This window comes from Poecilia reticulata, linkage group LG22 (assembly GCF_000633615.1).
Source record: "Poecilia reticulata strain Guanapo linkage group LG22, Guppy_female_1.0+MT, whole genome shotgun sequence".
Lineage (NCBI taxonomy): Eukaryota > Metazoa > Chordata > Actinopteri > Cyprinodontiformes > Poeciliidae > Poecilia > Poecilia reticulata.
Genome location: NC_024352.1, coordinates 6640397 through 6656009, shown reverse-complemented (window position 1 = coordinate 6656009; position 15613 = coordinate 6640397). Strand labels below are relative to the sequence as shown.

Genomic DNA, 15613 nt, shown 5'->3' with positions numbered 1-15613 from the left:
TTTGAACATATTGATAGTTATGCATTTTTGGAAGATTAACACCTAAACACCAACTATGAAGTCTTAAAAAATGCAATAATTTAAAAAAAACCTAAGATAAATTAACAATGCTAAGCCTGGTGGTGGCACAAGTAAAGCCTGGTGGCCCACCAGGCTTACATACACTGAGGGAAACCCTGATATTAAGCTGATATTTCATTCTGTACTGCTGTTTGACAGCTACAGATACTTTTTGTAAGATGGTACAAATATGATGCTCTAACGTGAGGCGTAGAAGGTTGGAAAAAACAACACATTATGAAAATACACTGCTTTACAATTGATCTGTAAAGATGAACTGAACTCAAGTCTTCAATAAACACACATCTTCCTCTTGGTGAGACTCAAATTAAGACAGCTTGTTGCACATTTCTGGCTTTATAAACTTCACTCTTGATCGCAAGCATCTTTAATTCCCCACTCCTATACCAGAAACTCATTCTATTTCTCCATCACTTGTTTAAAACTTTACATTTTTTGGACCCTTTCTCAAGTTTATACATTTTGTAATAAATCTTCAAAATAATAATAAATGAAAAAAACATAGTGACCTCCAAAATCTTGCGTCTTTCCTTCAGTTGGCATAAAACCCACAGACACGTCATCAGCAAGTATAGGAACAAATTTATTTCAATTTAAAACAGATACCTTGTCATTATGTTTCTCTCTTAGAAGGCGACAATGATCATAAGTCATGTTCATGTTTGAATGAGGATCAGGCAACAGTGGTTGAAACAAATACATGAAACAAATAAAAAAATATGGCAAGAGTTATTGTAAATCAATAATAACCAACTGATTGAACCCTATTCAACAAAAGGGCTCTACTTCAGTGAAAAACATCCAAGCCCTCACTTTCAACACAAAAACAAACACCACATGCAGATATAATTACAGTTTCTTTAAAAATATGAAAAAAAAGAAGAGCAGATTATCTTTCAAATCAATCTTAAATACAGATTAAGATCTTTGTGTGTTCATAATTATCACTTTAGTCTCTGGTTTGTTTTACAAAGGGGAGCCCCCTCGGCCCCCTTCTCAAATGGTGGTCCGTCTGATAGCGACCACATCATTGGCACTTAGAGAGAGCCTGGCTCTGGAGAGTGGGGTTGGCACACTCAGAATAACATCATTTACATGTTGGTTCGGATATAAAATAAAACCAAAAAACAGAAAAAGAAAAAAAATCACATTTTATACAAACCACTACATGATTGAAATTCAGCTTTTACTGGAGTGAGGAAACCAAATGAAGTGGTCCAAAAAAACAAAACAAAAAAAAAGTGTTCAGGAATTGTTTATATTACATTAAAAAAAAAACAAGGAACAAGCTTTGGGCTGAGTGTCCAACTCTATAAAGATGTGTAAGAGATAAGTCTGATTCCCTTAGTTTAACAGCAAGCTTACAGAAACATTGTAAAGGGCCATCTCTCTTAACTCAAGGCAATAAATAAGTAATGTAGTGTGAAAGGAGGATAATAAAACACGGTCACGATGAGTGACGGGAGACTGAACTGCATCCGTCTGCGCCGCTTGGTTGTGTTGAAATAATTACATGTCCAAAAACAGGAAAACTGAGACCGCCGACTCGAGTGCGCCGACACCAGCACTGTGTCAGGGCTGTGGAGTCAAGTCAGCAAATTCACGGTCGGAAACCGTCTGGGTGAGCTGCGCTCGGCAGAAAGTAGAACTAACACTACTGATAAAACTCTTGGTTACGCTCACTGGCATCCTGATCCTCTCTAAATGACAGCAGTCACAGCAGCAGTCGTGAGGTTAGTGTCATTTTCAGCAGAGAAAATGGCAGTGCCATACTGGTGGGCACTGTTGCATATTTTAAACCTGATTACACTGGAAACCAGCTCCTCTGTGTTTTGTTTTAACAGAAAGATAGCTGAAGAATTATAAACATCAGGTTCTGTTGAAGCGTTTTAATGGATCAATATCTCACTCGCAGAAGCTTCATTTAGTATAAACCGGGGGCAAATCTGGATATAATGGTTAGTCCGAGAAGAACAGAGACCAAAGTGGACTTCTACGGTATTTGTGATGAATGCAAACTATTTTATGAACATTTAAATAATCAGCATCATCTTCATCATGTAAGCGTTTGCTGGCCATTTAAGCAGAAGTCCACTACTTGCTTGGGAAATTTGAGGTAGCAGGCGGTGCGCCACTAATAAACTTCCTGCGTGAAATATGAACCGAGAACAAAACATGTGAAGCATTTCCAGTCAGAAAACTAATGCAGTGGAAAAATTAGACCGGTGTTCACTTGACCTGGGTTTTTTTTTTTGTTTCTCGATTTATACCATAAAACTACTATGACTGAAAACACTTTACTTGTTCTGTTCTCAGTATACGATCAGTGCCTCCAAGCTCCATTTCCAGTGTCCCCATGTAAATAACCAATGCAAATAATGCAATAATGTTTGCATAAGCTACTGCCATTTTGATGCTAAAACGATTAAAAAAACCCTTTAATATTGGTTTAGCCGTTAGCTTGAGACTCTGGTAACAACTAATCTGAATTTAAACTAAATCAAAACATCATCTTGAAAACAACGAATAAGAAACCCAGCTTTTATTTAAATTTTTTTTTCAACAAATGCACCATTCTTATATGGTGCATTTGTTGTTACTGTAGTTGTTACTGTAGGAAGAAGTTAATAGATACTATAAATGGTTAATGCTAAAACTCAGCCAGATGGAGCATAAAAAGTGTCAGAATCTTCTAAAACAGGAAGCGTATTTTCTACGGCTGCCTCATCGGTGAACTGGACGTTTAGCCAATAAAGGGCTGAATAGCAACTCGAAGTTTATAAATTCACATTTGCATACACTTTTATTTATTTTTTATATTTTTGGTGCCGTTTTAAGACAATAGACGTCCATTTTGGTCTTAGTCTTGCAGTAAGCTTAACCAAGTAATACTGATTTTTGCTAAATGAAAGTTCCTCCACTGCTTGTAAGATATCAACTTAAAGTCTCACTTCAAAAACCTTACCTATCCTTTTAGCTGGACTTTTATTACCCCTTTGCATGAATGTTATCGACTTCCACACAAAATGAAGAGATTTCTCAAAATTACATACATGTTATAGTAGGGAAGGAACACCGTAATCGATCTGTTCACAAGGCAGGCAGTTGGTAAACTGCAGCACTTTAGTCCCCGAAAAAATAAATAAATACTTTTATCATTATCACTATTCGACCTCCTTTAGCTGCCATAAAAGCAGAAATGCATACAGGTTAAAATATGCAACGACACCAGTATGGTCTTAATAACATCTCTTGGCTTACGAGCTACAACTCAAATACTTGGGGAAATCATGCAATACTTGTCCTGGTAGTAGTAGTAGTAGTAGTAGTACTAGTAGTAGTGTCCGTACTGATAAGCGCCTCAACACTCCATGATGGATTACAAGCAACACTGCGATACGGATGCAAACAGAAATGGTGGTGAGAATCCAGAGGAAATACTTAAAGAAAGCATCTTAAGTGTTGGTAAAAATGCTCTACTCGCACACATACACGCACCTTACAATTGTGTTAACACTCTTCTGCCTTACTTCTTAATAGCACAGACAGCAAATAATCTCTTTCTAAACAAGTAGTAGTAGTAATAGTGGATGACTTGGTTCACTGTGGTCCTTTGCTCCACTCCCCGCTGTCGGATGCACTGTGATATAGCCCTTAATGAGGATGAAGGGTAAATCACTTGTAGAAAAGGTCGTGTACGAGACCAAAAGAAAATATATATATTTATATATATATATATATTTATATATATATCTGCACTTCACTGGCACTATTCAAAGCAAGCCTCCAAAAACTGGAAATAAAAGCAAACAAAAACAAAACAAAAAAAAAAACATTTTATCTTTTGTTAAGTTACAAATAGCAAGCATGGACCTCAGAGGTCTTCAATCACTGATAAAAAAAAGTCCACCTATTTTTGTACTGTACATTTTTCTAGGTATGTATTACAGCGCTGCATCTATAACCCAACGGGGAAAAAAATAAAATAAAACTAGTCATTAAAAAATATGAAAAAAAAAAACATGTGAGGGCTCCCTAAGATATAAGAAAAAAGAAAACAAACAGCATTATAATGGATGGAAATGTAATGGCAAGTACATCTGGAAATGTCTATAAGAAATAGAAAGCAGAGATAAAGTTCTTACTATACCAGACATTCGTTTTTTTTTTTGTTGTTTGTCGTTTTGTAATTTTTTTTTTTTTTTAAACAGCAGTTCAGACTCAAGTTAGGCTCTGCCATGAGAAAAGGAGCCCTTCAACATGACAGAAACACGAGCAGTCAAATTATCAACACCTTCATCCTGGTCCATAAATTATATAAATAAAAAAATCTTTAATTACTCTCAAAATCATCCTTTCACCTTAACCATGAAGATTTATTTTTTTTTCTTTTTAGTTGAACCAGCCCTAGTTAGTTTTACTCTGAACACAGAGCTGTTGCAGTAGTGTGGCGTTCAGAGGCTGTCTGTTTCTCCGACTTCCCCCCCACATCCCCACTTCATTTCCTCAACACCATGCGGCTCTTTGAAATCCTATTAATCAAGTGAACATAATTCATAATCACAGTATCAATACTACCATAAATTCATAGGAGAAAACTGTATGCTAAAGAAAGTCTTTTTTTTTTTCCTTTTTTTTCTTTTCAAAAACCAAAGATGGTGTACCACAGAGCACTTGTTTTGTACAGAAGAGTTTTGTGTATATGTATTTACAAATATACACAAAAATTTGCAGACTTCAGAGTATTTCTCTGTGAAAGGCGCATCTTCCTACCTTTCCCCTTAATTTAAATCGCTCAACAAAACCCAACGTAAAAATAAAAAATATAAGAAGCACAACCTGACGCCAGTGATGGCCGCGTCGCGTCAGGAAGTGTGATGTCGTCGGACATGCTGCGTTTCCGGCCAATTTAGTTACTCGCAGATCAACTCCATGATTGAGAGTGCAAAGTTTTCCAATGCGGGGTCCAAGACTAGTGTTTTGTACTGAGGGAGCGGTTTCGTGTGCTGCGTCAAGTGGAAGATTGTCCCTGTAAATTCATACAGAATACATTTTGGAGGAGGGAAGCGTGTGATTAACTTAAACAAAAAAAAAAAAAAAAGGATACTTATGTCAAATAAGTTGCTTTTTTAAAAAATTTTGCCAAATTTATTTTATACGCTTTCTGCTTTCATGCCCGCTTGACTCAGCCTGTGTAGTGTTAGTGTTTAAATCAGTAGAAATCTGCTAAAAAAAAAAAATTATTCGGCAACAGATTTTCATTAGCTCCGCTCCCTCTCTTCTTGTTGAAAATGGATAAATGTGCATTAAATTCATAATATACATTTCTTTTTTCTTTTTTTTTGCGATGCTCACACCTGGGGTACATTCATAGATGCGAGGCGATGACAGAATCCTCCAGTCCGTCCCTTTGTTTGGTGCGCGACCTCCCATCCGGACCGCGTCGCTCTGGAGGGGCGTCTGTGTTCAGCACCGCTGGTTCTCCGATGATGTCACCAGATAAGTCAGTCAGTGCCTTCCACACTGGCAGGAAAGGAGACAGGGTCAACACTGCGGGGCCCTACGATTACTGTTTTCTTTTTGTTTTTTCTCCACCAAAATTCATTGCCAATAAAAACTGCCCCAAATACAAATGCCAAAGATAAAAAATAAAAATAAAAAAAAAGATCCCTTCCGGTCGCTGCCGCAGAGCCCGTCTGAAAGGTTTGTATGCCAAGCTCTGACACACGGAGCAGCTTTTTAAGGGCCGAAGACTGATGCGACAAGCTGCCGAGAGAAGGAGGAGAAGGACGGAGCGGCTTTGGTGAAAGAAGGGGGCACGATTCAAGGTGGGAGGACCTGGAAATACACACCGTACTGGACAGGAAAAAAAAAATATTTAAAAATAAAAATTAAAAAAAGCAACAGTTCTGTTTGTGTGTGAATGAGTGTGTGAGAGCCGGAGTGCTGCGCTGTGCGATGCGTGTGGGGTTGACGGCACGTTCCCAAAGAGGGGTGCGCTTTGTGCAATGGGTGAGGGGGGAGAAGTGCGTCGTGAGCACCGTCCCCGCCCCTCTCACACCAGGTTGTACTCTTTCAGGTTGAGCTGTAGGATGGTGTCCTTGACGGCCGCAAACACAAAGCGGATGTTCTCAGTGTCCGTGGCACAGGTGAAGTGGGAGTAGATGATCTTGTCGCTGTCTGGGTTCAAGTCCACAAACATTTTGAGGATGAACTCCCGCGCCGCCTGGGCGTCTCTCTGGGGACCTGGAAGTGGAGGGACGGGGTAAAGTGAATGTTTTTGTTTTCATGAACACACAAGGTGACAGAAAGCCCTATTTTTGATCAAATCGTGTGTGAAGTGGAGAGAAATTTATGTTTGTTTTTTTTTTTTTTTAAATTGCCGTTGTAAACAATGTCCATCTACCATGTCTAAGAAGAATCGTCAAATGTGGAGACGGAGCCAACTGGAGATTCATTTACACTTTACCCGTGATGGACACAAAAAACTAGCAAGAGTATTTTAGCAGCTAGTTAGTAGCAGCTGCAACCACTTCAAGGTGACTAAAATGTTTGCCTGATAGAAAAGTCCCACAAACACTACATACGAGATTAAATAGCCCTTCCACAACAACATTTTAGACCTCTGATTAATGTATTTAAGGCCAACTTACATTTTAAAAAATAAATAAATTTAAGACATTTTAAGGCCTTCATTTTAGATAAGTAAATTTAAGACTTTTTAAGGATGCGAAGACAAGCTAGAAGACGTTCCATCTTACCATGTAATGGCCTCAAAACATGCTTTGGTGTAATTAGACTAAATTTGAACATTATGGCCTACAGGAAATGCTATTTGTGGAAGAATTTCAACACCGCCTTGAACCACCTCAAACATGGTGGTGGCGTACCGAGGGGATGCTTTTCTGCAGGAGGGAGAAAGAAGCTGATCACAGTTGAATGGATGGAGTCAAGTTCAGGTAAGATCTTTGCCAATTTGTAGAAAACCCACACAGGTTTGTTAGAGCACTGAACAATTTATAGAAACTAAAAGCTTTTCAATGCAAAATCTGCATTAAGACCCCTTATTACTCAAGGCTTTGGTGAATAGCACACGCCTCCAAATTGCACCAAGACTCATTTAACACATAATCTGTGGCATTTTATAAATCGAAATCTAACAGGATTTAAAGGTTCAGTACGACTGGCTCACTGTGACTTGGAAATGGCACAGAGGATCATTTTGGATACCAGGAACTTGAGGGAAAACTTATTTGAGAAAAATCAGCATGGAAGCATTAACGTTTCCATCTCACTGACGGTGGTTCTCCATATTTGCGAGGTCGTTAAAATCGTTGTTCAGTCTAAATCTTGCGCGCAGGATGACTTTGGGAGACACTTTTGTCGTTAGTTTGGTCTGAAATATTAACGCACCGTCAAATTCGGGGAAGTAGTCCACCAAGTGCGAATAAGAAATCTTCTCCTCTAGTAGATCCTTCTTGTTGAGGAAGAGGATGACTGAAGAGTTTTGAAACCAGGGATAGGTGATGATCGTCCTGAACAGAGCCTTGCTCTCCTCCATGCGGTTCTGATACGGAAAGAAAAAGGGATCAAAAGACTCAAAACCTTCACAATTTTTACGAGAAAAAATAAAAAACAAACAGAAAACTCCCCACGGCCGAGAAATGACCACTTTAAAAGCATTCAAAGTTTAATCTTCCATTTAAGTTCAGAAAGGCTAACAAAAGCAACCAGTTTATTCTTCCTCGCTCACCTCGTTGTCGGACTCCACCAGGACCTGGTCGTACTCACTCAGCGCCACGAGAAACATGATGGAGGTGACATTCTCAAAGCAGTGAATCCACTTCCTCCGCTCTGACCTCTGACCCCCGACATCCACCATCCTGACGGCAAGATGACGAGGAGGGAGGACACGTCAGAGAAATTTGTCGCAATTGGAGCCTCGTGGGGCTCAAATGTAATCGTATATTGGTGTATTTTTAAGACTTTAGGCTGAGAGCGCTCAGGAAAATCGGAAGGAAATATTTCAGGTGGAATATTTTTTTGTTGTGCAGACGACGGTTTTGAATCCATCACAGTGCATTTGGTGCTATGTGAGGATATAAAAACACCAAATCAACAGGTAGACAGATCAATCGTTCTTTCTAGTCGTAATGAGGCCTGGGGTATCTGTAATTGGTCAACTGATTTTGGCTTTTCCATTTAATGGCATATTTAATTGTTTTTGTTTGACTTTCTCTAGATGTTTGGCTGATGTTCTTTCTCCCCCATAATAAATATAAAATCAGATGGGGACAAAAATGCTTTGTTTTCCCTTCATATTCTCTACAGTCACTTACATTTATTGCATCTTGGCAGTATTTTCAGCATTTAACTTAAATAAAATGCACGCCTCATCCCAAATAAAAAAATATTTTTTACCCCGTCGCATTTTTATTCTCTTTACAGTGATGTAGACAAATGCACCTGATGGATTCAAAACCTTGACAAAATGTTATCAAATATAAATAATCTTACCCTAATAAGTGTTTAAATGTAATGCAGATTTCCTTACAGATCTGCACCCAAAACGTATGAATGTAACTGAGAAAATACACCAACAATTTCCAGTCTGCGTTAAAGGAATGCCGTTCATTTCACAAAAATATAATCTCACAGCTGTGTTTCAAATGATTACTGAATGAAAATACGATGTTGCTTTGAGGTAAAACTCCACTACTCCATTCGCAGGGAAATCAAAACGTTTCACATTTCAATATCATACAAGTATGATAATATGAATAAGTACAAATAGTGTGGCAACTTGGGGGAAAAAGCAAGTGACCTCTAGACCTAACGACTGGCTTGGTGACAGCAACTAACATCAACTGTTTGCAGTAACTGGCAATACGTCTTTTTTTTTTTTAACAGTTTCTGCCTTTGACCTTTCAGGCAAACCGTCTGTCTACATCTGGCAGGGCAGATCTGCTCTGCAAAGCAGATATCTAGCACAGGCATCTTAAGTGTGTTGACTTTATTAAACATGTGCTTGCATAACCTTCAACCATGTAGATTACTTGCATATTGGTGCATGGGTGTCTGCGTGACTCACAGGCAATAAGTATTTCATGTGGCTGAGGAAAAATGCCAGTCAGGTGAATATCTAAACTGTGAGTCCAAGCCCTTCGTTTTGGTTCTTAAAGTTTCTTTTTAGCCATTTATTGGTGTAATTTTTATTGTTGTGAAGTAAGTGTATTTACTAAGGTTATGTTTGATCTAAATTCTTTTTAGAGGACAAATAAATAAATCTGGAAGGAGGCTACTACTTTTCAGGGGATTGCATACCAACTCTTTTGCATTCTTATTTAGTTCATCAAAATACGGCTTAATCACTGAAACACAGCTGGACGTTTCATAGTGTTATTTTGGTTTCTTAAAATGAGCGGCATTCCTTCAGATCCGTTCACTGGAGGTACATCTTATATGAATATCTTACATGTACTTGGGAATTTGAACATCAAGGTGATTCGGTGTCTGACCAGGTTTGTCAACTTTTCCCACAACGACAATCGTCAAGTTTCAGAACATGCATGGAAATGAAAAGTGAGAGAGCAAAAGATGTGGCGTGAGGAGCCGAAAAGTGGGACACGGGAAGGATGGAGGACAGACAGAGGACAGGGAGAGTTAATAGTCTGGTGAAAGAAAGAGGGAGCCAGAGGTGTGCAGGAAAAGTTGATGCCGAGAACATGCAGGAAAGCAAGCGGCTGATCACCGACATGCACACAGAAAACATGAGTTTTTTTTTATAGGTTTCCCAATGCCTCCCCGAGACGGTGTCACCCACTGCTCATTTTAATGAGCCCTAATTTGTAAAAAAATAAAAATAAAAAATAAAGATCCAGTCGGATCCTTCAGGAAACCGCTAATGCAGAAAAAAAAATTGCCGGCATGGCAATTAAACGTTTCCCTTTGGAGTCTGCTCTCCTGATTCACAGGTGCATTGGCGCCCTCTGGTGGTGGCCCAGTCCACTGTGGTCCACAGAGACCCAGGGCCAATATAGGCCCTGCAGGACCTGCTGCCCAAAATAACATTCCTCCACAGCAGAGAGGACGACCTCGTTTCTTATGACGGCCGAGGAGGAATGGAGGAGGAAAAAAAAACGAGAGAGGGAGAGAGAGAGAAAGAGGAGGCGACCCATTTAGAGAAACCGGGCGGCAGAATGTAGGACTTTGTGTTCATTCTCTGTTGTGTTTTATGTGCACTGTAGGATTCTTCTTGGTGGCAGCAGGTGACACTAAATTAGCAAGGACTTCACTTTCATGATCGCATGGAAGCATTTAGAAAAGCATGGGATAGGAGTGGGACATAGACAAAGTGTTTTTTTCATTAATGGAGATGGATGAAAGATGTTTTCTAAAGGCCCAACGGGAAAAGAAAATCAAATGATTATATGGATATGATGGAGAAAAAAAAAGAACCCACTTGAGGTTGGGCCTCTTTCTACCTGAAAATGATGCTTTGCAAGTCGAAGGGGTACTCTATGATTCCTGTAGTGGGGATGCGCACTCTGAGTACATCCTGCTGAGTGGGAAGGTAGCTGGGATCGGCAATACGATCCAGATCCGAAAGATAACTACGAGAAGGCCAATCAGGAAACGAGGGAGGAAAGAAAACAAACAAACAAAAAACAAAGAGGGAGGGAAAAAAAAGACAGACAGGAAAACAGTTATATAAAGCGTGATAGGCAATTATCGCAAACTGCTACAATTCCAGGAAAGCGCTGATCAGTCCTGTAGAAAAAGCTTCACAGGAAAAAAAAAAGACCACATCACAGAAACAAAGGGGTGTTAGTCTGTGCCACTCCTCCAGCAGTACTCTTTCCAGAAACTAAGAATATGGCCAAAGTTCAGCAGCAGCAGCAGCTTTTTAAAGTGAAAACAAAATCTGGAGTCAAGTTACTGATGGGTTCTGGCTCAGACGGTGAGATGGTGTCCGTGACTGCAGCAGCATTTGGGCCACATAAAGAGGGACTGGGCATGTATGGAGACAAGATCCATACAGGAAATATGTCATTTTAAAGTCAATTTATGAGTTTTTAAATTTTTTTTTTGCACTTCAGTTCCACACATCAGGATTTCCTTGATATCCTTGTCCAATCCGTCTTTATCTGGGATTCTGTGGCTGCTCCCTACACGCTTCAGTGCAGCGAGGTCTGGCCTCAGGCCAACACAACTCTAAACACAAACCACTGATCTCCAATCAGATTAATTGCATCAGCTACCATCCACATCCATAAGACAACTTGGCTTGTTCTAATCTGTAACCTGGAGTCGCTTCACAGATTTTGAATTTGTGTTGCAAAGTCGTACAGGAAGAGATGCACCAAGAAAACTGCTGGTGGCCGGAAACGGACGATTTCACGTCTGGTTAAACCCGAGTGGCGTCTGGCAAGTTGGGACGCTCAAATCTGATCTTTTGAACGCATCGGGTAGCTGATTTTAAGGTCCGCTAACCTCAAAATTGTGCAAATTGGAGTAAAGAAAATAAATCTGTTTGGCGGAAACACGGCAATGGTTTTCAAGAAAAAGTTTTTGCATTACGATAAAGCGATTTTTCTGCAGTGTCAAAATCGGTGTTTTTTGCAAAACCGCAAGAAAAGCACTTATTTGAATCACGTCAGCTTGTATACACTTATTTGTAGGAACTGGCCTCTTTGCAATGCGCAGCCACTCCCAAGTATGAGGGCCTTGTTGTTAAATAAATGCCTGAATAAAACGTAGATGTCTCCTCTGATGGCTGATGATGAGCAGCAGGCTGAAATATGAATCTCTCCAAAATGTCTACATCCATCACATCACAATTTTTAACAGCTTATCAAGTGTACAAGTTTATACACCTTTGATTTTAATTGCATTTCTTATTAAATACAAACACCACTAATGTAACTGTAATGGAAACTCATCTATTGACATTCTTCAGTGTTGAAGCCTTCACTGAGGAAGGAAAACTTTGAGTTAGCCATACAAGATTGTTTGTTCCCATTTGCCTGTAAAAAGCTGAAATCAAAACTTGTCAACCACAAATTGACATATGGCAAGTAACTTGAAAAAAAGTCTTGACAATAATTTCCTTCTCAAATATTTAGCAGAAATTTAAACTAACAATTTCTAGATCCGGTTTTTACAAAATGACCGTTTTGAAGTGAATGCTGCCCTTACTCCTGTCAAAGAGCAGCGGGTGCTGCTTTGGGTTCCTGCTCTATCCCAAAGTGATCACAGACTGCCCCCTAACTAGTAGGCCGTCCCTCCCAGCTGCTGTCGGAAGAAGAGAGGCGTACCCTTCGAATCCAGACTGCAAATAAAACTCAAAGCTGATCTTGGCTGGGTCTTTGTTGTAGGCTCGCGCTACAAAGATTGAAATTAAACCATACCCTAGAACACGTAATGAAATCTACTGCCAGATTTTATTTTGGGTCATTTTTGTCGGCTACTTGATACAGGAGCAGAATATGGATTGTAAAAAAGTAAAATAAACACGAGGCTCTACAGGAAAAAAAAAGTGTAGTCGTAAACATTTTTACAGTGATCTAATCTTCCCTCTTAATCTCGACTATGACATTATTCCTCTCCCACAGGGTGCATTACATTTGCATGGACACTGTTAATTATGCAAATTGAGCGGTGACAACATTCACTGATTTTCAGACTTTCAGGACATTCAGAATTTCAGCAGAAAGCAGAACAGAGCGTGGTGAAGTCGCTCCATTTATCCTTTTGAGTGTTCACACCGCCATCTGTCATGTATTTGGAAACGTTGGCAGCCTTTTGGAAATCATTCGCTAGAGGTAAGCATCCAATTTCCTAAAATATACACACACAGACTCCCGTTTCTGTAACGCTAGCCCCGCAAACTGCCGATACACGAAAAGAAAGATGGTTTAATGTGTCGACTAATCGTTTCGCCTGTCGTAGCAATAAATCACTAGCTTTACACCGACTCCTGGCTTATAGGAAGTGATGTCACTTCTGGTTCTAATACACATAATTGATGATGTAGGGAAAACTAACCAACACTAGCAGGTGAAAAATCCCCAAAGTTTTGATATTTGCCACAAACGTCTGATCAGTGCATCTCTGCATACTTGTAATGTTCTCGTTTTTGATTGGGAGAGCAGAATAAACGTCCGCTCTTTCAGCTTTCTCATCTCTACTCTGATTCCCCATCAGTGGTTCATGTTGTCGAGCCCCGGTGATGCTGCAGTCCTGGTGCTTTTGGGGGTACCTGAAGATGACGTTCTCCAGGTCAAAGGGGTACTCTATTATACCCGTGGTGGGAACACGGACCCTCAGCACATCCTGCTGGGTGGGAACGTATCCCTCCGCAGTCACACGGTCTATATCGCTAAGATAACTGGAGATATACATGAATAGTGTCGATAACTGTGAAATGAAGACAAATATGATGACTGACTCATATACTTTCTCAAACACACACACACACACACACAGGAAAAAAAAAACATTTAAGATGCAAACACACGGGAACCAGCCTGAACATGAAATCAGATGTAATTCAGCTAAACCACAACCAGGGGGCACTATAAAGTGACTCAATTCCTCCTGGTTGTGCACCCTGGGGTCACACGCAGCGTCAGTTTACACTGCAGTACACAGAGTAGTACGGTTCAGAAATTTAAACCTTTAAATGTAGAATCATATAAATATACACACATTTACCTCTAATTATTCAGTAAAACTGAGTAAAATAACCAGAAGAATGTGGATTAGTATATTAAAGAGAATCAATGAGCTTGATTCCGAGTTTTCTGTCCAGGCTCTGTGCCTTACAAGCATTTTAAATTTGGGGGAAATAAAATAAAAGAAAAAAATTATTCTTGGGTTTGGTTACTAGGCAGATTTAATCTACTTGGGATGTATTCTCTAAAGTAAATAACTCTAAAGTAAATATTGGGTTTCTGCTATTGGGTAGAAAAGGCTCAACTATAAGAGGCACAGCTGGTCTCCTTAAGCTGCCGGCTGACTTTCTTTAATTATTGTCGTTTCAAATTTGGACAAGATTCTTAGTTTTTTTCAAACCCCAAATCATATTTTTTAGGACTAACTTTGAGTTTTTAAGAACGCAAGATTATAAAACTTAAGTAGATTCAAATCCAACATCACACAAATAATTTTTTTCTCCCCTTAATCACAACCTTTTTATGAGCCAAGCAGCCAAAACAGCCGTCATTCAATATGATGAGATTCACAGCAGAAATTATGTGCCAATAACTTTTTCTATGAATTTTGTCCGTACACAAGTAAACAACTTAACTGCAATAATTTACAAACTGCATTATGAAGAAGTCCAAACCAACCATGCTAGCGTTGGCCTGGCTCATTGTAAGCACTTCTAGCTCTGCATGTAAAATCCTACAGTTTTACAATCTCCTGTTGGGACAAAATGTGTCGCTGTCAAGAAAGACCAACACTGAAGCATCCAGAACATCACTGGTGAACGAGATGAACACAATCACAAGACCGCACTTAAAGTGACTGAATTTTAAAGCATCAATGCACATTCACACCCAAGGATGAGCACACGTACTATTTAGTGGAATCAGAGAGCTGGTACTCTCTGCGACGATCGTAGGCCTCCTGGATTCCCGGATCAGCCCACAGGCTTTTAATAGCTACGACATAGTGCTGATCAAACCCATTGATCTTCTCAATATCCACTTCCTTCACAAGCATGGCGTTGGCCTGGAAAGACATGTGAGAACAAAGAGACTGGGATTAAAGGAGGACATTAAGAAAGTCAACAGAGTAAATAAAGTCTGACAGAAGTATTTTAATAAATTTGAACTGAAGTTTTGATACATGAAACATTGCTCCTACACTTTATTTAAAAGTCCCATATCTTTCCAGTATCCAGACACAAATTATTCAATTTTTATGATGCAATGGACACTTGAAAACAAGCATTCTGTTTTTTTCCCCCCAAATGGTTGACTTTGGACTCTTATAGGGCTACTTCACCTTTTTTTGGACATCTAAACACACTTGGATCATTTAAAATATATAAAACGTGGGACTCCTTTACACCCAATACAAGGACTGGGGGTTTCAAAACCAAAAAAGAAAAGAAACAAAGAAAGCTTGCAATGTTTTTAAGAGTGCATAAAATAAATTTGTAAAAAAAAAATAGATATGCATTTTGAAATACTAAAAAGGGAAATCAAGTCTCAAAAATGTTACTTTTGTATAGGCTTATTTTTTTTTTTTATCCAGACACAAAAAATGGCAAAATCCAATTCCACACATATCAAGACTGCGTAGGAACCGCTGATAAAGCCTTCCTCACCGTCTGCCTGGACCAAGCAGGAAAAATCTAACCACCCACCAGGTCTATGTCCTCCAAATATATTTTCGCCAGACAGATTTTAGCATAACTTTCGGTGCCAGAAGTTGGTTCAAGGTAAGACCTAAAACACGCCGTCTACCCACGCAGATTGCATTCAGAAAAAAATGCTAGTTGATTGAGTTTTAAATAAAA

General features: G+C 39.4%; 1 protein-coding gene across 2 annotated transcripts in view; it reads right to left on the bottom strand.

The window, feature by feature from the left end:
- Nucleotides 1-645: 645 nt before the first annotated feature.
- The window catches only part of gna11b (guanine nucleotide binding protein (G protein), alpha 11b (Gq class)), a 35358-nt gene continuing 20390 nt past the window's right edge, over nucleotides 646-15613 (bottom strand). Inside the window, exons 3-7 of one of the 2 annotated variants that reach the window (XM_008399278.2) lie at nucleotides 14666-14820; nucleotides 13343-13471; nucleotides 7835-7964; nucleotides 7495-7648; nucleotides 646-6327 (exon numbers count right to left, since the gene is read on the bottom strand). In XM_008399278.2, the coding sequence (XP_008397500.1) occupies nucleotides 6137-6327; nucleotides 7495-7648; nucleotides 7835-7964; nucleotides 13343-13471; nucleotides 14666-14820 (759 nt within the window). In that variant the 3' untranslated portion in view covers nucleotides 646-6136. Of the gene's footprint in view, nucleotides 6328-7494; nucleotides 7649-7834; nucleotides 7965-10565; nucleotides 10695-13342; nucleotides 13472-14665; nucleotides 14821-15613 lie in introns of both variants that reach the window. The other variant, XM_008399277.2, reaches the window with a different exon arrangement.